Source organism: Acanthaster planci, linkage group LG19, assembly GCF_054643075.1.
Source record: "Acanthaster planci isolate LZ-2023a linkage group LG19, COTS_SCS, whole genome shotgun sequence".
NCBI classification, from domain to species: Eukaryota; Metazoa; Echinodermata; class Asteroidea; order Valvatida; family Acanthasteridae; genus Acanthaster; species Acanthaster planci.
In genome coordinates, this window is record NC_141795.1 from 1398585 (window position 1) to 1421849 (window position 23265).

Sequence of the window (23265 nt, forward strand, 5' to 3'; positions counted from 1 at the left end):
GTCTCTCTCTCACTAAAAGCAGTCATCCCAATGAATATCACCATAATGTACAAACTATGCATTCTCTGTAAGGTATACGCCGGAAAAATACAAGACAAGAGCAACGATGGGGGGGGGTCACAATGGCGCTGAATTCATTCCACCTGATCCATGACGGACGACGCCAACCTGATAAATACAAACGAATGCTTCAATGAATAAAGTCACATGTCCCTTTTATCCCTTGGCCAGTGTACATGTCCATACATTTTTAATCAGCTCTCGAAGGACTCCTATAGTGCAAGCTTTTCATTTCTTGCTCCTTCGAATATTATTGAAATTTAATCAAGTCTCACATGCCACCCAACAACTATTGATTTTGCAAAAATAAAAGAAAATAAGCTCAGCTCGAATGAACAGAGGTACAGACATAAAACCTCGACCTTAATATTAATAAACACGTTGGGTATGTTTAATTTAATCTAGAGTATCGTGCAATTCTATGTTAAACTTTAGCTGAAGGCTGAAAATGAATTTACCAGAAATATTTTTTGTCAGATTTGATACAATATGGGGTTGGATTGCGGCTGTTATTTTTCAAAATATCAATATTAAGATCACCCATTATAAGAAATAATTTATGTTCTTTGCTGATATTTACGAGAATGCTGTCGAAGTAGCGACAAATTCATTTGGTAGTTTTTCAATTATGCCAACTATAGTATTTGTACTCTGAAAACGAGAGAATTCAATAAACATGGAATCACAGTCGGAACTGTTAGCGGGAGGTCATTTAGTTCATGAGGGTAACAGAGTTATGTACATACAGGGCAACGTTCCCCACCAGTCCACTTTGTCTTTGTTCACACACAAGTAATCTTGGAGGTGCAAGTCGAGACTCACACTTAAGTAGGAATCGCCCATGATGCAAATTGATTTGCCCTTAATGGTGAGTTACAAAAGGGTATAGCCGGGACTGTCGATTTATGTGACCAGAGCAAATGTCGACAAAACCGTTGCTGGTACATTCACTCATTTATTTAATATCATTTGTATCCAACATAGTTATTAAAATACATTGAAATTCGTTGTGGTTTTGCGACCGTTAAAAACTTGATAATCAAAAAATATATGTAAATACAAAACAATAATAAACGACGCTAAAAAAAATGTACACCCAAACTACAACAAATAATTTCAGATAGCATGAGTAAAATAACGAGTGATAAATAAAATGAGATTAAGATAACAATAAAATCTGATGAATCACTGATTAGGACTTTGACTGTACCTTTACCTGTACATTCAATAAATGAACTGCACTTGGGTAAAAACTGTTCAAGGTTCGAGTCGAATCTGCGCGAATTGATCTGTAAGGTATTATCATTCTGATCTCATCCGCTGAAATAAGTCATTCGCAGGACGGAATCCAGCTGAAACGATCGATCTACACTGCTTTAAGACCCTTGCCTCATAAAGTTCTTCCACTGCAGGTAGTTTACAGCCAGTTGTAATGCTAACAGTTTTAAAACGCGATTGAGACGTTTCCGGTCTTCCACTGTGGTGTTCCCGTACCAGACAGCGATTGAGAATGTCAGGACACTCTCAACCATTGCCCGATAGACCTTCACCAACAGACCTGACCCCGAAACTCCTCGGTCTTCTGAGACAAAACAGACGCTGTTAAGCTTTCCTTATTAAGAAATCAACATGGGGTTGTCCATTTCAGATCGTTAGTCATATGTGCGCGTAAAAATCTAAAGTAGGCAACCCTTTCTACCTCAGATCCATGGATACACAGTGGCTGGATGTTACTGGGATTTCGTCTGAAATCAATCTCCTCGGTCTTTGCAAGATTCATCTGTAACTCGTTTTCGTATTAAATGCAACCATCAAGTGTTGTGTGCACTGTATCTGTAAGATGTGAGATTTGACAATACCCATCACTAGCTGAGGTGTATTGCCGTGTTAGAAAAAGCCTCCTTAACTAGATGAGGTTTGAGAACAATGTTGAATGCGTCAACCGATATTAGGAGGGAATCAACTTACATGGACCGGGAAAATCAACTTAGATATATAAAATGAACACACAGCTTTGATGGATGAATTGAACGGGCTGGGGAGGTTGGAGAAGATGTGAATTTTATGTCCTGGATGTAGGGCTCGCCTTTTCGAAAAACAGGATGGTGGCCAGGGTCATATGCCCTTTTCACTGACGTCTCGCAATGAAGTCATCTTTAAGGCATCTACAGCTGGTAGATCACGTAAGATGGACATCCCAGTGTAGTGCTGAGAGCTACCTTTGCATCCGCCAGGACAGAGTGGTGCTCGCTAAGATATTAAGAATCTCGCGATGATGTGACGGGGCTTGTCCGCCGGTTATATAATTAATGGAAAAGCTAATAATATAATTCGTAAATAACATGGAGTTAAAAATAAAGAATATGAACGTACAAAAGCGGGTAAAAAGATGTGGGAGGTGGAAAAAATAGAGGGTATGAAATGTTTTGGTTTGCAAGGGTTTTTATCCAAAGTCATATCATAAAATGGCAGAATAATATCCATACACAAGTCATGATTACTGCACAGCTAAAACAAACATAATAAGATATACTGATGTGGGGTTCTCTGGAATCCCATCTTTAAAAAGAAATTTACCATTAACCCAATGTTCAATTAAGGTGCACGCTACACAAGAAAACTTTAAGAGACTTGAACAAAGAACAATTCGTTTCACGTGAAGATTTGGCTTTTTATGCTGAGCTGAGCCAAGTCGAATAATATTCACTATTCGAATATTCGACCTTCAATTTGATCAAATATCCGAGTATTTGGTAGTACCGACTGGCAGATTGTTGATAAACAAACTGTATACAAAATCAGTAGCAATAATGCACACAATTGAACATTATGATCAATATAAGAGCTTCTCACATCTGGGAGTATCTCCAGCCACGATTTAGCAAGGTTTTAGAGACGAACAGTGCTTCTTTTCCTGTTGTAAATCTCTACTCCTTTTAAATTGTTTATTGAATAATTTACTTTTTGAATCATTGTAAGATTTCTGTAGCTTTTCATTTGAATCTGCTTGAAACAAGCCTCCATATGCAATTTTTCTCATTTAAAAGAAAATCTTCCTTTCCTTTCATGAATTTTGCATTCGAATATTCAAATTCGAAAAGTAATATTCGAATATTTGATAAGCGATCGAATATTCGGTTATTCAGCCCTACTGTTAAAATAATGCTAGGTCTGCTGAGGGCGGAAAAGATCATAAGCCACCGGTGGATTTGATTTTCGTGGCTTAGTCCATCTGTGTATCTCTGCAATTTCCCTTAAACCAATCTGAATTCAAACTCCATGAGCAATACTATTTGGAAAATAGTAATTTATAACCAAGGACAGATGTAAGCGTCACTGGAGATGAGGTATAGTATCGATCCACATGCTTCTCCAAGTTTTCGCATACTAGATCTCGCTTCGTATTGGGCGGGGAGTTGAATTAAGCTGCGTTATGTCCACCGGCGAGACGGCAAGACAGTGGAGGGTGTAATCACGGTGAATGCACAGTCACTCAAGACCCAGCTATTCCCGTTCTTGTCCAGTCACTGAACTGGAGATAAAGATATGGCCATCGATCGAACCCAGATAGGGGAGGGGGACATGTCCCGTCCACATTTTAAAGTGGGGGATATCATATCATTTCCCCCTCCATTTTTTCCAGACCTTAATTTAAAAATGAAGGGTAAGCAGGCCTACATTATTTTGATTCATATTCCACATTTTAAAAAATGAAATGAAATAAATCTTGTAAGCATTCACTAAAAAATATTTTAAAATGGTCAGAAATTGCCTCATATTGCACTAAAAACAACCAAAACCCCAAATTTCTTGGGCCCTCAAGCGGGCCTCGGACCCCGCATTGTTAAGGCTTTGTGTTTCGCGCTCGCTTTAGATGAAGTTATGCCCCCCTCACACTTTTGAAAAGCGATTTACACTCGTGAATTACAACTGAAGTTGCAGTAATTGGAGGGATCAGTCCGGTAATTCTGAAACATAATCCATCCCAAATGACATCTGACACATTTACCGCAGGAACGATTCCAATCTTGCGGGACTGCGGAGCACTCGGGGGAAATTGATTAGTATGGAGCGCTTGACGGCTTTTGCAACAAAGCGTATATACGTCATTCTTAGCTGATGAACCATTACTGCTCGTAGGCGTTTAGTAAGCAAGAGGCAAACCAAGCAGACCTTTAGTTAATCTTTTTTTTTTCAACAACGTGACGAATCTGAAAAGGTTAAAACACCGTAAACGAACAAATGCATTCAATCGCAGGTGTATGTAAAAAAAGACCTCTCCAACAACATTTTGAAAAGCAAAGTTTTATCGTTCGATTTTCTTCATTCCGAGACCGATTTGAGTTGGATAAAAATGTAACTGCTCTGTCTGTATCTGCACACGGAGCAAGAAATAATCTAAGATCGACAAGAGGCATACGTCTCTCCCTCACGGCACTTCCTCTTCATTTACTTCTCTGTCTGCAACGTCCAACATCTTCTGCTCAAGATGGTCAACACAACTGACGCTATCTACTTGAACGATCATGACTCCGTGGGTACATTCACCGACGCCCAGTCGGTGGTTGCAACCACGCGTCCGTTGCCCCATTTACCGTGCACTGTTCAGGTGGTGCTGGCAACGGTAGTCTCCTCTGTGGTTTTCCTGACCATCACCGGGAATATTTTGGTCATCGTATCCTTCTGCCGCAACAAAGACCTCCAGGGTTTTAACCAGTGTTTCATCCTAAGCCTGGCAGTGTCTGATCTGTTGGTTGGCTGTGTCGACATGCCCCTGTACGGTGCCGTCTTCATCCTAGGCCACTGGCCCTTCGGGGAAATCTTTTGCGATATCTTCGTCTTTTGCGACCACATCTTCAGTCACTTCTCCGTGGTCTCGGCCGTCGTGATCAGCTTGGACCGCTTCGTTGCTCTTCGCAAGCCCTTCTTCCATCGGCGTAGGTGGCGAACCAAACGCAACGCGGCTTTACTGATCACCTTGAGCTACCTGGTGCCGATCGTAATCTGGCTGCCCATCACCGTGCTCTGGCCTGTCTTTGCCGGCGGACGAAACGTCCCAACCCGGACCTGTAAGCCCCAGTATGTAGAAAGCCGAGCCGTTAGTATTGCAGCACCTGTGCTATTTTTTTGGCTGCCTGTTTCAGTGGTGATCGTGCTCTACTACCATGTCTATAAGAGGATCCGTAAGACTGTGGCCGAGACGAAGCAGAGAAAGGCAAGACAGAAAGTGGTTTTGAGCCGGTACGTAAAGCCCAGCAACGGTGAGAACTCATCAGCAACATCCAACACAAAAGCACCAGAGAACGAACCTTCAAACCAGAAGCAGCCCACCTTCATGTTGAGTTTCCGCGAATCGTCGATGGAAGGATTGGAAAATGTCGGTTTTTCTGACCTGTCAAGTAGCGATGTCACGGAAAGGCCAGATCACCAATCGCACAGCAGCTCATCAGGGTGTGGAGACAAGAACATAGACAACTTAAAACCCACCAACCCGCCCGATAATTCCGCCCCGACATTTCCGAAAACCGATCCGACCAAAGCTGTCCCAGATCAAGGAACTTCGCTTGAGATTAAACCTGGAGAAGTGGACAAACCCAACAAAACCTCGTCAAGGCGACCACAGTTTTTATCCAGAGGCGTTAGGTCGCGCGACGTGGAGAGGAAAGCCCGGGTGGAGAACAACCGAGCCAACAGGATACTCGGCAGTATCATCGCCGCGATGGTCATCACCTGGCTGCCTTGGGCAATTATCGTTGTCGTCGTCAGTCTCTGTCCAGATTGCCTCCCGGAATCTCTCTATGCAGTAAGTTTCAAAGAATAGATTGCATAATAAATAATACGTGCATGGGATCGACGGACTGACCAATGGACTAGTCAGTCCAGACAGGCTGATAGCTTAGGGTGTTAATATCTCTCCAGATGAAAGGGGGCCTGCGGAGCGCGCAAAAAGCTCACTGACTTAATGACAAACCATTCACAGTGAAAAAAAGAGGAGGGGTTCAGTTCCTAGGTATTTGCACCCAAATTTTTATTTCTGTAGTGTAATTCGACCACCAGAATTAGAAACCATCACTGCGGTGGCACAACGCTCGTGGACAGGCGGTACCTACGCGTTACATGCCCTCTTCGACCAACAGGGTGTCGTGATTTGCCAAATGCACGCGCGCGTCAAGCTGAAGAATGTTCGTGTGAGTGCGGCGCCACCGCAGTTAGGGTGTCTGATCGGATTAGTCTATACCGTGTACTCCATTTCATTTCTTTTCTTTTTTTCACCTTTTCAATTCTTCCCAGAGGGCAATCCGACCCCCATTTCCCTTTTATCCAACGGATGGGCCATTTGATCATCCCTAGCTTTTGGTAATGACGATCCGTACGGGCGGCCGACGCACAGCGGGCCAGTTCAAGGTCAAACTGCGCCAAAATAGATGAAAGATGATTGGTTCAAAAATCAATGCTGGGTATTTTTTAGTTTCCAATGGTCAACGGGTACTTTACATGCACAAATTAACGACCGGAAATCTTTATCACGGGCGATATTCTGATTTATTTACTACAAAAGGGACATTTTTAATGTGAGTAATAAAACTTGACGTCTAATTTAACTTGCCGACGTGGTCGCTATACAAAAGATAACGCCATGGAAATTGGCTTGGATGTTGTTTACAAACTATATTTTATGAAAATAAGATTCATAACCTGTTCACTTTAGGATTAAAGTCTGAAAAAGCTCCAAATGTCAGATAAAATTCGTTTAAAATTTGCATCATTTTTCACACGCAAAGAAAATACATATTCCCGCCGATTCCCGCTTTAGCTCTTATATTTTCCAAAAGCCTGAACCTTCAGGAACAATTAAAAAAAACTGGCCGCGACTTTTTAAGATATTCTATTTTAAAGTGGTACGCGAAATGCTCCGACGCGCCTGTAACGACGTGTGCGTGTGACAAGTTGCATTTCCCTCGAGGCGTCTACCACTACTGCCAAATACAACACGCTCTGTAGACATTGTCGTCTTTCATTTGTTTGTAGTCGTTATAAGGTAGACAGAAAACCAAATACATGTCAACAACAACGATTAGAAGAAGCGTTTTGCATACATTTCTAGCCCATCGATACCTGTTTAAAAATCAAGCACTCATTTAAGTAAGAGTACTGACGTATTGTGACCCCCAAACACTTGTAATGGCTTCGTAGTGAGGCATGGTGTATTCCCATGCCGTTTTCAACCAAGCAGCATTGTCATCCAGAGAAAAGCATGGGGTATCTGTTTAAAATCAAATATACGTGTATTTGAAGTCCCTAACTGTCAGTGATTCTTGACGTGTGTGATCCAGTGACAAGGCTGCAGGTCCTTGAATTAACCGATTTGAAGCCAAACCCCTTGAAAGCCCAGTAGTTAATTGCAAGTTGTCTCTAGTTGAGTATCAACGCAATATCGGGACCAAGTCAATTTCATTCAATAATTTCATGAGTTCAGCATGGAATCCATACCAAGAAAGCTGTTAACTGAAGCTATCAGGTCTTCAGGGAATCTATCCAACACTGAAGTCCCATTTGGGAGATGCATGTTTTTTTCTCTGAATATCACGGTATCCAGCAATTGGACATTCCAGAGGAAATTCAAGAGAAGATCAAATCAACCATGTACGGTTTTCTGTATAGATTGAAGGGAAAATGGATAGCTTGTAGCCGCAACAAATCTCAGTTCGAGAGGGAAAATGGAGAGTGGTTACAAGCAGAGGTGTTGTCCCCACTGGAAGTTGATCAATGGCTCTCTAAAGTGAAAGAAGTCTCTAGGTCTGATGAGGGAGCATCAGGTTCAGGAGCAGGTCGACCGAGCAAGGATTCGACTTTACTTTCCAAGCGATCAAAACAACGGAGGGCCCAAACACTGCTGCAGGAAAGTGAGCACCAGGAGCTTCTTTTTGCAGCTTCTCAAGGAGCTTAAGGGAGGAACCCAGACTTGAGATATGTTCTTCAATTTACCATTCAGAGTCCGTCAAAACCTGCAAAGCTAAGAAAACTAATTTCCTCACCCCCACCTGCGAAGTTTACTCCAGACAAGGCACTTGCCCTTTTAATTGAAACCGGTTTGACAAAGTCTGCGTATCAAGCCTTGAGAACAGCCGCTAAAGAGAAAAATGCAGATGTCTACCCGCCTTACAGTGCTGTTTGAGAACCAAAGCAGAAGCGCTACCCACAAAATATAGATCTGAGCGAAGAGTCGGTCAAAGTGTCTCTACAAAGTCTTCTAGACCATACAGCCCTTCGTATATTGGAACAACGACAGGACAATGTTCACGAACAATTGAGAACGTCCCCTCTTTCTTGACTTAATTTGCAAATGGGGTTTTGATGGCTCATCGGGTCAAAGTGAGTACAAACAAAGATTCACAACCACAGAACAGTCTGATGATTCGAGTTGGTTTTGCACCACACTTGTACCATTGCAACTGAAATACAGGGAACAAGTGATATGGGAAAACCCTGTTCCTTCATCTAGGCGCTTTTGTCGGCCAATCCATCTACAATACAAACAAGAAACACAGGAGCTATCGCAGGAAGAACATCAGAACAAGGAGACGGAAATCCAGCAACTTCAACCTAAAACAGTTGATCTTGACATTCAAGTAGAAGGCGAATTAGCTAGAAAGTAGACCGTCTACGTCAAGTACAATCTTCACTTCACCACGATTGACCAAAAAGTCATCAATGCAATTACTAAAACTCCTTCAACCATGCGATGTTTCACTTGCGGGGCCACACCTAAGGACTTCAATAATATTCACCATCTTCCACAACCCGTCTCAGAAATTTGGACTCTGCCCACTACACCAATGGATTCGTTGCTTCGAAATGATGCTTCACATTGCATATAGACTTCCGTTCCAAAAGTGGAGGATACAGTCAGATGAGGACAGATCAGTCATGGCAGAGAGAAAGAAAAAGATTCAGGAACTTTTTAGATCAGAACTTGGGTTGAAAGTTGACGGAAATACTGCGCGCAGAGCTTTCAGCTCAAAACAAAATTCTCCAGCATCTGCGGTCTTGACGAGAATCTAGTTCCCGTAATTCTGATCGCTTTATCCTCAGGACTTCCCATAGGCCCCGAAATATTGGGACCCTACTGTCAGAATTAGTGCCTTTCTCTAACAGTGCTCAATGACAATCGCGAGGAATTAATGTCCACAGGTTCAATTTACACTTCTCACATTTTATTAAATTAAAAATACTTTTCCAACAGCAATACCTCAAGGAACAATCAGAGCCAATAACGGCATATCACAAGTCAGAGGTTACTCCAAAAGTTAAGAGAAATTAATTACTATCAACAGTTGCATTTGTCACTACACCTAGGACGTCTGGTTCTTATTCATACAATAATTCAAATTTCGTGGCAAAAATGTTCACTTCTACGAGTGATGCCAGAGACAAACACTTATCCACGGTTCAGAGTTCATGCAAACTGCCATGAATGAAGTCTCTGATGTCTCTGAGCACCTCTCACATCCCATCAACTCGAAATGCTGCTCCAGCCTACTTTCTCCTGAGGTACATATGTGGCTGACGGTCATTAGACAGCTCGCAGCTTTCTTGGCCCTCACGGTGTCAAGGACAATCCGTCTGGCTCTCGCTTCATCTCAACATTGGAGCAGGCCGTCTGCAATTTCCAGCACATTATTACAGTAATTCTCGCTCAGAATATCTGTTTTAACCGCAATCATGCAGCAAGACATTTACCGGGATGGATGCAACATCTTAACTCTATTCCCCAAACGTCATAAAATATTACTTGTGTTCCATGTCACTAAAGCGTCTCTGGTTCAAGTACTATAATAAATCAGCAATCAAAACACATCTCGAACGATTCAAATTCCAAACAATACCCTCAATAAGGAAATACCAAAGGTCCGTTAATGAAAATGACATCCTTTGAATAAAGTAGAAAGAACAATTCAATTCTTCAACTTACGGTTTACTGATCAATGTTGTTGACTCGTCTCCCTCAAGTCGGGTTGAAAACAAACATCAAGCAGAAAATTGCTCGGTAGCCACTCTAAAAATTCTACTTTTTGGCAAGCTGCTGCCTACTACAAGCCAGACTGCTTGTTTTACAATTTTAGAGCCTGAATTGCCCTGAAGAAGAAAAATCATATCGCTGCAGCTGGGCCAAGCGACAACGTATCTACACAGATGGAATTCAGGGAGACGTTCTTCTTTGCCGCCAGTTCTCATCACCTTTACCACCCTTCGCATCTCATTTCCATCCCCTCAATCAAACTTAACATCATTTCCATTCACATTTAAACATACACTCGTGAAAATACAAAAGACTATCCTGGGTGTGCAGAGAAAGCCAAGATGTGTATTGTGTGTGTGTGTTGGGGTGTGGAGAAGATGCTCTCCCAGGCGTTGTGTGGCAGGAAGCTACATTGTTATCACGATCAGTCAACCACGGCTTGCAAGATTCAGCCTGTTGTAAAGAAACTCATGGATAAGAACGAAAGGGTTGGACAAACTGAAAGGGAAAGAAAACACATTTATCTATACTTTGGAGTACAATGGTTATGAAACAAGGAAATGGTAGCCTTATTCTGACACCTATTGTTTGGATACTGCAAAGCTGTGCATTGAACTGCATCCTTGGTTCAAAATGCCAGTCAGTGAGCAAGTCGTACTGATCCACGGAGCACCAATAATTTCATCCTCAATTCTACCGATTGGCATGATGAGCGAAGAAGCCCAAGAGGTTTGGAACAAAGATAACAAGCTCTTTCGGTTGAGGTACGCAAGAAAAACGTCAAGGACGCACACAATGAGTGACGTTTTTCACAGACTTACGGTGACCGGTGGCATTGTAATCAGCAACAAGTCTGTGTACAACAGGAAAAACAGGACACCTGTTCCCCCAGAAGTCCGAGAGATGACAAAGGAGCCCGAACCTGTCATTCTTATCGAAGGAGAATCCTCACCTACTCAAACCCACAACCCAAGTGATTCTTCAGAGAGTGGTTTGTCATAAGGTAAGTTATTACAAACTATAGCAGCCTTCTGTGCAGGTAAGTTTGTCTCATCCTATAAATCACCTGTACCGTAAATAACAATGCAAGACATGCTTCGTTCCCACTGATGACATAAAGTGAACATGCCTAATTCTGTTTTCTTGCCGATATTGCCCAAAACTATATTTTGTTTTGACGCGCTTAGAATATAAGTGTTAATTTGAACTACTAAATAACAAACACAACCAGGCAGAAATGAGTTACGCCGCAAAATGAATGATTAATGGTCAATTCTTATGTTTACTTAGAATTAATTTTCTTAATTTTTTATGGTTTCATACCTTGACAAAATAAATATTTTGTAGATTTGGTCATAGTGGTGAATAAAATATGTTTGTTTGTTCAGTTCTGATTGTTTTCATTTTGGAAACGACGATCGGGGGTAATAAAAAATCAAAATCAAATTATAATGGTTATAAAATATTATGGACATCGCTTCAAATGCGATAACAAACCATTGGCATACATTTGTATAACAATTAAAATACCTAAAAACTTAATCAAAGAAGTCATTTCTAAATTCTCGTCAAAAACACAATACAAGATGCACGCATATTTCAGCCAATCAAAATTCAGCACTTAAATGACGTCACAGAGGTTTGGAATTATGTCTAGTGTCTTTCTTACGCAAAACAATTTTTTGAGCTGGCCCACTGTGCGGCGTTTGCAGAAATTGGATGTTGTCAGGTTTTGACTCAAAATACACATTTAGCCCTTCACCTGTAAAGAGGACAATGTTATCATTCATTATGTGGTACATGTTACATGTGGTGGTAATCAATGGGTGTTTGGATAGTTGAGTTAATTTTTGATGCGCTGATGTGTCTAATACAACGATATTGGTACACATTAAATGTGCTGTCAAATGGCAAAACCTGTCTAAGGAACAGATAGCCTGCTGTAGCATGACCTGATTCATCTAAACGTAAATATGATTCAACGGATTCAACGGTTTTAATTCACTCTGTCACCTCATGAAATTCTTGCTATTGCGCTCGTTAAACATTGTTTGTCGTGAACGTGGTCGTTCGCTCATCGCATGAACGTCTGTACAACCCTCAGGTATACTCTGTTGTGAAGAAAAACAACTCGGCTATCGTTTAGGTCGGCACTATTTTGGTAACCTTGATTTACGAATTGTAAGTGCTGTTTTCGGACTTGTTGCAGGTGAGCGTCTTTCTGGGGTACATAAATAGTACGCTGAACCCGTTATGTTATGCTGTTGCTGACCGGAGATTCAGGCAGACCTTCAAACAGTTACTTCGTCATCCGTGTAGAGAGGTCACCTTGAACGATACCTACCCTGGCGACAATAACAAGAATGGCACAGATCGGCCACCAGGCTAAATGGACAGGTCATTATGCATTTAAATTTGTAAAAATTATTCAGCTAAAATACGACCAACCTTGGTCACTGGTTGTCATGCTGAGGAGTTTGAACAAGGTCAAGTGCTCAACTGTAAAACAAATAGGATCAATTTCATCTTTATTTTCAATTAACATTATTGAAAAGTCATTTCGAGATGGATGACAGAAAGGATTTCATTCACACCTTCAACGTCTGGCATTGTCGTTCCAAGTCTCTTTGTTAGGAGATCTAGGATATCTATACAACGAGAATGTAACTAAACAAAAAAGGTTTGCGAGTACACCATGTGGGAAATATCTCTTTTGTGAAGCGATGTGGTTCTAAAAAGAACCGGTGAGAGCAGGTCTCGACGTTTCGGCCAGTGTACTCTGGCCTTCCTCACGAGAGAATGAGCTAGACTCCGGATTAGCTGGCTTAAATAAGCAGCTTAGGGGCGGTGATGCGTGTGGCTTGCTGGGTACTGGAGTGTGAAGGTGTTGGATCCTGTGGTGACCGGTGAAGTGGAAAAGGGCGGGAAAAGGGGGGTTAGGCTGGGTAGAGAGGACCCGGTGCCTGAGGGTTTTTGGGTATAGGAGACCCTACTTCCCGGGGGGGGGGTGGTGTGCTGGAGAGAGTAGGGGACGCCAGATGTCGCTGAGCTTCAAGCCGATGTCTTGGGGAACGGTGTTGTGACGGAAACCTTTTTTGTTTAACACTCCCACCATGCAATGCTTCAAATCTTACTTGAGAATGTAACTATAAAAGATCGCGAACTACCTTCAGCCCATGGGTTCTAGATTTATTCGGGCTGGTCTTGAGGCTTTTTTGACACAGCATGCTTGGGCAGAGTTGTAATGGCTTGAGTCAATGACTCGACTCGAGTCAAAAGTTTTTCGACTCCAGTCGAGTCACAACTGGTAAATGAAGGCTTAGGTACCTCGAGTCACGGTGAGCCAAATGACTCGACTCGAGTGGAGTCCCTCATCAGAAGACTCGATTCGAGTGAAAAGTAATAAGACTCGGGTCCCCAAAGCAGACTTTTTTACGAAAAAAATATTTAAAATGATTTACCATGCCGTTTTACAATAGTGTTCACGTCACTCATGTCGCGAATACGATTTTTGTGGCGGCCGACCGTTGGTACGCTAAAGTATGTGTCGTTACTCCCACGTTATGATTGCGCAGCGTGAAATGCTAACCCAGAACCGTTTCATCATTGGTTGGGCGATTTCTTTTAGAGGAAAGCCGGCTGAGTTTATGGGAACCCGTTCATGTTTACACGACCAGCAGAGCTGTGATAACTCGAGCCAGTCGACTCGAGTCTCACAATGTTAAATTACACGTACTCGACTTCGGTCACAAAAAAATTGACTCGTTACAACTCTGCCCTCGGGGGTAACCTCGTGGCCGGAACAGTTCTGCAACAAACTGAGTTGAAAATTTCCATGCCAAATCACGAAGATTTGATGATGAAATAAATGTTGCTTGGATTATATCATCAGCCTGATATAGATGACAATGTGTATAATTTATTGGATTTTTTATTTTATTTTGGGGACTTGTCTTCGATTGTAGTACCGCGTTGTTGGGTACAACTCGTGCAAAATCACCACTGTTTCAAAGTCTGAAGTACACGCATAGTAAACATATCGTTCATCTCAAGTATCTTATTCAGCAAAAAAAGCAAGTCATTGAAAACATGATTGATAATTCGTTTACACAAAGCCTTTTTTAGTAAAAGTCTAGTGGTTGACTCGTGAGAAAAGTTTACATACTTCCTATATGACAGAATTAATGTACTGTATAGTTTATAAAAAAATACACACCTATTTAGGAATATACAACTTAAGCTCGTTGATAGCGCCAATGTTTCTAGATAAATCGATGAAATCGATGTCATTATTTCACGGTGACTCATCAACATATAAATCAAGGTTTGTGCATGCCGTTTCAGTGGGTCTACAGCATAATTTGAAGTCATAATTCGATGGATGAATCCATCCTTGGAAAATGTCACGGGTTGTTTACATATTATGCGCTTTGCAATAGGCCTCGATGGATCGTGTTCCATCTCAATGCCATTCAAAATGGCATATACAAACAAAGCTCGGGTGATCGGCTCTAGCTCCATTATCTTAGCAATGAAAATCTGCCTTGCCAAAGAGTGTGACATCTCACTAGACAACATTCTACAATCAGTCTTGGTGATATTTGAAGAAAGTTTGATTTTAATCGACTGACGATCGGTATCAGCGACTTCACTTTTTATACATGTATTACCAAATTACAATTGATGTTAAAAATAGCATTATATATGCAGCATGCTGTCTTGATTTTTCATGCTGTTCCTTGTAATAACAGACCAATGAATCTTACACAAGGTTTCTGAGCAACGGAATAAAGAAAACATGCTTTAAAATCGCAAACATTTTACACGCCAGTTTCCCAAATTGAAATAAATTGGTGATTTACGAGTAACCAAGTAAAAACATGTACGTTTTGCAATTTCGCGATCTGCTCGAGTCATCTGCTATCCCGAATCTAATAGTCAATTTAAGCTTAGATATACACTGTAACTTACAGAGTGTGAATCGCTTATAAAAATCTGCCATTTTTTCCTGTCAATATTTATTTTCATATTGCAGCATGTAATTTTAAGAATTTCATACAGATGATGGATAAGTGAAAGATGTTTGATAAAATTCAAGAAAGGTAGTTCTATAGTGTAATTCGACCACCAAAATTAGAAGCCATTACTGCGGTGGCACAACGCTCGTGGGCAGGTGGTACGCGCGCGTTACGTACCTGTTTGACCAATTAGGGTGTCGGGATTTGCCAAATGCACGCAGGCGTCAAGCTGAAGAATGTGCGTGTGAGTGCGGTGCCACCGCAGTTATGACCAAAGATCGTATAGCGCCGAAGGCGCAAGATGGATAACTCTGCCCAGTATAATTACCATGTGTGCCATTTGAGCAAGCGATACGCCTGCGCAGTTTACGGTAATGCTTAGGCGCAGGCTCGCCAACTGCACGTGCCTGCCGTGGCGCCTGCGCCTTTGCATTAATATGCATTGCGCAGGCGTATCGCTTGCTCAAATGGCGCCCATGGTAATTATACAACGTTTATACGTGTATTCACTGTGAAGTTCGCCACCTTGCGCCGCTTCGCGGCGCTACACGATCTTTGGTTATGACGCCTGATCGGATTTGTCAATAAGACATACAAAAACGAAAAGGGGACAAATACAGAGGCATATTCAAAGGACAAAGTACTGTACAGAATTGCCTTATTAATTAACGCAAAAACTTAAGAAACAAAACTAACAACAGATTATTCAAGAAAGACAAGAAAGGAACAAAACAGAACCAACCAACAGACTGAGATGTACCGGAAAAAAAAGTGAAAGTACTTGAAACTCTCAGAGGCAAGAAGAAATGAAATAGAATTATCAGAGCAATTACCTCATATAATTGGAGATGAGGTGGTTTTAAAAGAGTTCCATACCCGGACGTCACTTGCTACATGAGACTTCTCTCTATGCTCCAATATTTTTCCTTCTAAATTTGAATTGTAAGGACGTTATCACTTCACAGTGGCTAATAAAACCACAGCAAGGAAAAATTAGTGATGTCCGCATGTGGAACTCTTACCGGTGTTTCTGTAGATGTTCTTAAAACGTCCCCTAGATGGGGTCTCTAGACTTAGTTTTTTAACCATTCCTTTTAATCACTTAATAGTTACTTTTAATGTCATTTGGCTTGTTTTACGACAGTTTTTATCTGTATTTTTACACAACCTGTGGATTTTCATTGTACAACACTTTGTGATTTCTGTGACATGGAAAGCATTTTAAAAATTATTATTATTACTGCCGCCTTACATTCCTTTGTTGTTCAACCATGCCTTTCACGCAGTCCCCTTTATTTACACCTTGCCCCTTTATCCAGCCTGCAGCTTTCTTGAACTTTCCTTTTGTCCTCCTGCATTCACCCATGCTTGGTTGATTCTCTGTTTGCTTGTTTGTCCTGCCCACTTGTCATTTTGCCTTTGAGAAAGATTCTGCCGGGATCGAAATGTCAGGCCCTCCATATTTTGAGATCAGTATTATCATTATTATAGAATCTCAATGTATTCAAAATTCACTCTATAAAAGAACTCGAGTCGGAGACCGTCCCCGACATTTTCTGCAATATTGTCATGGTGCTTGTTTTTTTTCCAGTGCCAAGCCTACGGCAGTTTTTCCAGTGACATCATGCAGTCATTCTGACACCATTTTTGTGAATATCAGATTGTATCGTTCTCGCAAAATGCCCACTCTCTGAGGCAAATTGGCCCGTAACTCTTATGGGCATACTCAATTCACGCAGGCCGACACACTGAGGCCGTGCATTCCAAAACTGTACATTAGATGAAATTGAAACTTCACATGGGCACTTATTATGAGTGTCTTCACATGCGTGCTAAGTTTAAAGAAGATCAGGCACGGTACAGTTTTGGGAGGCAGGGAGTGGAATCCACCCCTGCCCGGCTGTCAGATCATCAAAAATAAGCCATCCAAAAAACATCAAAATGTGGCTTCTTTTTAGTAGAAATTAAACAGTCATGAAATCAATAAACTGCCATTTGGCAAGTATATAAAGGTGCATGCTTCTGCTTCTGTATATCGTTACCAATTTTGGGATTAAACCCAAAAGTAACTGTTAAACACGAGCATATATACAATGTACAGAGGAAAGTCAGATTGTCAATGAAGGCATGTGTTGGAGGAGAAGTACTGAAGAAAAGGGCATCTTTTATCAATAAATGTCTTTCATTCAAAAACGGCTTTGCTGCAAAAGCACAGCTGACTGCATAAAAATGCCACCAAGACTGCACGCTGCCAATGGGTTACGTCGCACAAGGAGCTGTACCGAAGGATCACAAAGCATGACCTTCTCCTCACTGCATTGATTACCATGTTCACTTGAGTACAGCTAGACAAACCCGTTACCTGTACCATTAAAAGGGGTCACTTCTGTTTACAGCACTTTTGCACACTTGCATATCTGGCACGGCAGCAGTGACTGAAATGGGCGAGTGGGTGACCCAGCTGTTCCAGAATCTTTTGTGAAGCTATAACCATCGAGAAATCAAGAAGCCCAAGAAGAGCACGGATTTAAGTAGAAATTCCCTTTTACCCAGAACACATAAAAACTGTTACATGCAACTACAGTTCACTGTTACCAGTTACCACACCAACCACCACGGCCTTTGTAACAAGAGAGACATACATGTAGATTGCTGAAGACCGACAGGATTAAAATTCACTGGAAATTGACAAATGGCCCCTCCAACTCCTCCTGTCACTCAACATAGATTCTTCTGAATCTGACATTACGTACTGATCAAGAACATGACATATTTTCAGGGAAATATTCACACAACTTCCGGGAAGTTAATCCAAATCTTGTCTTGCATTAAGACAAGCCTCAGATCAGATAACATTAACTTAACATTAAACTTGACATTAAATGCTGGCCTCCGATTGGCTCAGCTCCTTTATAGTGACCTCTATTCAAGATAAGGTTAAGTTAACATACATAATGGATATCTGTACAGGTGTTTGGGAAATTTCATCAAAATCTTGTCTTGCATTAAGACAAGCCTCAGATAATATTAACTAAATTTGTTTTGCAAGCTGGTCAGGAAAAGAGCTATCGTAAGTAATGACTGAATTCTGAAGGGAGTCACAACAGTGCTGCACGTCTCATTAACAGCACTCTGATGTATGATCGTAGTCACATCATGGACAAGATGACGAGGTGGATCTGAACACTCTTCCAAATTACTCTAGAAGGAGTTGTTCTAGTCCAGTGATCAATTCATGACAATTATGGCAACCAAGACAGCCTCCAATAGTGTGCAAAATCCCATGAAGTACAGGAACCACGATTTCTCCTTGGCAAGGTCGCCAGACTGCAAGAACCGGAACTGTGGGGAGAGGGGGGAAAAAAATTACACGGGGGTGCTATAAATAACGAGCAGTGAGGGGGTGAAAATCATTTCAGTTTGCAGTTTTTCTGGAAGTCTCAGAGGAGATCGGAGGAAGAAGCCCAGCTTTTAACTTTTTATCCCCTGGATATACTTACAATGAATGCCTCTACCGCAATGAAGCCGAGAAGACTGGCACCAACCAGGAAGTAGAGGAAGCCCTGCTTGCCTGTCGAGGCACCGCGATATATGCACAGAATCAGAGCAATCTGTCGGCAAAGCACATGAACAAGATGTAACAGGAGTCTTGGACCCAAAGTGGGGGGGGGGTTCAAACGTGCCCCCTTCGACACTGCCCCCCCCCCAAATAATAAATAAATAAATGATATAGCAATGACGGCAATGCATTGCCTTGGTGTCTCCAACAATCGGACATACAAGGAAATCTGACAGGCCTTAACTCCACCCCCCCATAAAAATCCTGGATCTGCCCTTGGAAAAGCAAAACTTGGATGAGACACTGGGTAACAGGGGTTGAATTGTATTACCTGACCAACACAGTAACAAAAGTGATTTAGAAACCAGCTGTTTTGTTAAAAGGGTACTACTTCAAAAGTTATGCAATACACTTGCTTACACATGTACCAGGGGTTCCTTTATTGTATTGTATTGTATTGTATTGTATTGGTATCGTACTGCAAGACCAACGTTAAGTTACCAGCCCCAGTTCACCTAAAAAGTCCAGGGGTCGTTTTACAGCAAAAAGACAAATGTATTTGTGAATGATGTGATCTGCGAAAACCCTTCACATGGTGAAATGTGTCATTTACATCAACTGAACAAGGACACCACGCTGTTCAAAACTGTTTGATTCATCATTCTCTGTTTTCTGCAACTTGACTTATGTTCTCAGGAAGTTATAAAAACTAACTGACTGACCTCATTTTGAGAAATCAAGGTTTCTGAGTAAGAAATTCATTGAAGTCTCACAAAAATTGGCTGACTGAAAGATTGCATCAAAGAACAATTATTTGAATAATTAACAACTGAAATGGTAAGAAAAATCTGCGTCGAAAAAATTGGGGGGGGGGAATATTTTGCAAGTTTGCCAACATTGGATGGGTTTTCCCAGATCACATCACATTTGCAAAGGGGAAGAGCGTCCTTGGTGTCCTTGACTTATTGACCCTGTTCATTTGAGCAACAATCAAATTTAATTTAAATCTTGAGTTGGTCACCTTACAACCTTTTTCTGACACTTGGGTGAAAGTGATTGGGCACGAAATGACCCAAAATTAAAAGAAAATAAGCAACTGAAAGAAAAAGATGCTAGAATTAACTCCAATTGCTCTTCAATCCGATATTCTTTCCTGACAGCAGTTTACAGCTGACAGTCCTCAAAACTTCAAAGGTAAAGGAAAGTCTAGCAAAATGCCAAAGGTTACTCACAAGAACCATGACAGTGATGACTCCAACTGTACTAATCATGAGATACCTCTGGATGTGCAGAAAAGGAGAGATTAACAATAAAAGTCACTGAAATTCAATGACTCCACTGACAACCTATGAGACTATTTTTCAAGATAATTGTAAACAGAATAAAGACAACCAAAAGTTTGTTTTCAAACTTATGTATGTTTGTTTTTGACATTTTCCTGTTACTTCCCAAAACAAGGGACACAATACAGGTGTACACAACTATAGTAAAGTACGTGGTAATCTATCATTACTCATTGGCTTTTCAAGAGCCGTCAGAAGAGTCTTGTTACTTATTACATGTCGTTGTCTGGCGGAAATGGCCAATTGTCACTTACGGAGCGAGGAGTCTGTGTAGAATCATGGTACACGGCTCCAGGAGACGGGGCTCCTAAAGACGACGTGGCAGTTTCCTGTCCCCGGGGCTCACCAAAAATCGGTGTCTTCTCATCCATCTTAAGACAAGGTCACTTCCACTGCCTCACTTGTAATCAGGAGGGTTGGTCGCCACAGCCGTCCAGACGGTAGTCACAACATGCGTTCTAGCAACCCTTAGTGATACGCCAAGTACTTGCTATGGACTGCGCACACAGGATCTTGTGAGCTGTTTAGTGGAAGACCACTGCAAATTCAGACCTGAATGGAATAAGGAAATACACTTCAGACATAAAAAGACAAATTTCTGTCATAGCGAACTCTGCAGTGGGTGGTTTAACATCGCAAGGCAGTGCAGAAGATATGAACATCCGATCAATTATCAAATATTAATTTTCGAAATAAAAAAAAAATATTTCGCAGTCATCAAATCAACGCAGTTATTTCCTCCCTTTAACCACTTCGTGCCAGGTTCAATTAAAATGGCCACGCACAAATACGGACGTTTTTCATGACTTTCCGTTTTCAAATTCTTCAAAAATGCATTACTTTATTAACTGGACATTTACACCCACACGAATGACTGTCTGGTGGCTACTCTAATGTGCCAGGCAACATCTATTGACGCCCATGTATTTCAGCCAGGCCTGCTGCCTTGTAAAGAGAGCCCAGATTGTGCAGTGCTGGCGTCTTTTTCAATGGGGCAAGATAAGCGTGCAGCGGTGTTGTGTTGGAGTGCTGGAGAGCTTTCGTCCATGGTTGTAATAGTGTTTCAAAAAAGGACAGATTACCTCCGCTATTGACAACTGAAAAATGTTCTTCAAGTCCAAGCGGCTCGGTCTTTTGTTCAGAGTGTGGTCTTATGTACAAGACCCGGCTCCTTTGTCCAATTTCGGGCTCCCCGGCTATGCGTACAAACATAAGGTCCCCGATACCGTGTCCCCTGGCGCAAAGTGGTTAGAACACTTGGGTTGAATGGGTCTGAAACATCATGTAAGTTTTGAATGGCCAAACAGCCACAAATGGAGTGTGGCAAACCAACCATCTGGGCCCAGTAAGTACATCAGTACATCATGTAAGTTCTAAATGGCAAAACAGCCACAAATGGAGTGTGGCAAACCAACCATCTGGGCCTAGTAAGTACATCAGTACATCATGTAAGTTCTAAATGGCAAAACAGCCACAAATGGAGTGTGGCAAACCAACCATCTGGGCCCAGTTTCACTCTTCTGCTAAGGACACAATTTTACGAGCTGATACTGGATGTTTGTGACGTTGCGCATGTGCAGTGTGTAATGCATCGCGTGAACAGCCACAGTGTGCAGATGTGCGGATCATTGTGTGAAGAGAGGCCAGATGGTAGGTAAAACTTCAGCTCTGAATTTTGCCAAAAATAGTTGGTTACATGGTCATGACCAGATGACGGTCCAAAAACCATGGCACAGAGCATGCGATTTAAACAGACATGATTTAAGTTTTGACAGCATTTTGGCGAAAGATTTGACTGAGAAAGTGCGGTTTTGTCAAGAAACGGAGGGACATAACAGGGTAGCATTCAAAATGCCATAGCGTTACGAACCCATTCAAACTAAAGTACGGAACATGCAACTTGCATACGGAGTACCTAGGCCTGGTCTATTCCGAGTAACTTGGACCCTACAAATTGCCTTTTTTTGACATTTGGACATTGTCGGGCGAAGGTCAGGGACAGTTGGGTCCAAGCTACTTGGATTAGGCCTGGATTTAGGGCCATGAATAAATGAGCGAGGGTGCTGTTTATTTGGAAACTCATTTTCTTGAATAGGAAACTGTGATTAAACTTCATCTTTTTCTGCACGCTGTAGCTCCTGTATTTAATTTCCAATTTCAAAATTTTTGAAATTTGAAGTAAAGCAGCATTAGATTCATTGAAATAAGGCACAGATAAGAACAAAGATTTTACGAAAACATAAATTTTAAGCTTTTCAGTTAAAATCCACACTCATTTTTGTGTACAATTTAACCACAGTTTGCTCTACACTCACTCAGTAACATGTGTACAAACATGACAAAAAAAATCTCAAAACATCCCCATTCAAATTGATTTTTCTTTGCTTTGCAGAGGCTGCTGGAATCCAAAGTTATATCAAAATGTTTCTTACCGCATCCTCTTCAAGATAACATCAAAAATAAAACACATAAAAATAATTCAAAAATTTATTAGCCTCTCTGTGGTCACGGTGCCTTGCGCCCTGCCCGGCCCCTGGCATGCCTGGCCATGCAGGCTGTAGACCCGTAAACAGGGCCCAACGAATAGTCGTTGGGCCCTGTTTACGGGTCTGGACTATGCAAGCTGGTACTACTCACTGATCTCTGCCAATACTGTCAGTCTAGTACTAGAGATCAGTGGTAGGCCTACTACGAGGGTAACTTGACAAGACATCTGGGTTTAAAAACAAACCTTTCGATAGATTGCTTGAAAATACAACGTAAAAATACCTTGATAACGTTGCTGAAATGTGTTTTTTATTTGAAATGTGAGGTTTCGAGTCTTTGACGCAAGATTTTCAGTGGCAAAGTGAACGGTAGGCACTTACCTACAAGTCATTGACAAAATCTGGTACCTCGAACATATTAACTGAGTTTGTAATGAAAATTGACAGTGGACCAGACTAAAACAAAAGTGAGGAAAATGACCTTTGGAGAAGAATCCATTTAATGCGAGGCACCAATATTGTTGGTAAATGGTGTTTAGAGAAAAAAATCCTTTACTTTTCTTTCAGTGTGTTTCCGCTTTCAAATAAATGGCAAAAAATATTCTTGCAGTTTGTCTGGAATAGTTATTTGATTTATAAAATGTTTTTTAGATGATTTCTCGCGGCATGCAAGCCCCCACGCAAAATAAAGCCATCTACTACGGCGTTGACCTGTAAACTTTTACGCACGTGATCCTGACAAGGTACCTATCAACCTTGCTCTCAAAGTATCAGCGTG

General features: G+C 41.5%; 2 protein-coding genes across 6 annotated transcripts; one reads left to right on the forward strand and one right to left on the reverse strand.

The window, feature by feature from the left end:
• The first annotated feature begins 4138 nt into the window (after positions 1 to 4138).
• LOC110974042 (muscarinic acetylcholine receptor M1-like) lies at positions 4139 to 14281 on the forward strand. The gene is made up of 2 exons (XM_087129877.1): positions 4139 to 5863; positions 12291 to 14281. The coding sequence occupies exons 1-2, from the start codon at positions 4550 to 4552 to the stop codon at positions 12468 to 12470; spliced, it is 1494 nt and encodes a 497-aa protein (XP_086986003.1). The 5' UTR covers positions 4139 to 4549; the 3' UTR covers positions 12471 to 14281.
• A 395-nt stretch (positions 14282 to 14676) lies between these two features.
• Positions 14677 to 22972, reverse strand: LOC110973461 (uncharacterized). Of its 5 annotated transcripts, XM_087129879.1 has the most exons (6): positions 22771 to 22875; positions 21084 to 21235; positions 20256 to 20553; positions 19891 to 19938; positions 18600 to 18710; positions 14677 to 18441 (listed from the first exon to the last, which is right to left on the reverse strand). In XM_087129879.1, the coding sequence occupies exons 3-6, from the start codon at positions 20370 to 20372 to the stop codon at positions 18328 to 18330; spliced, it is 390 nt and encodes a 129-aa protein (XP_086986005.1). In that variant the 5' UTR covers positions 20373 to 20553; positions 21084 to 21235; positions 22771 to 22875; the 3' UTR covers positions 14677 to 18327. The 5 variants fall into 5 exon arrangements, with proteins under 5 accessions (XP_086986005.1, XP_086986007.1, XP_086986004.1 ...); XM_087129881.1 differs by lacking the exon at positions 21084 to 21235 and having other exon boundaries at positions 22869 to 22972; XM_087129878.1 differs by lacking the exon at positions 21084 to 21235 and having other exon boundaries at positions 22771 to 22891.
• Positions 22973 to 23265: the final 293 nt, after the last annotated feature.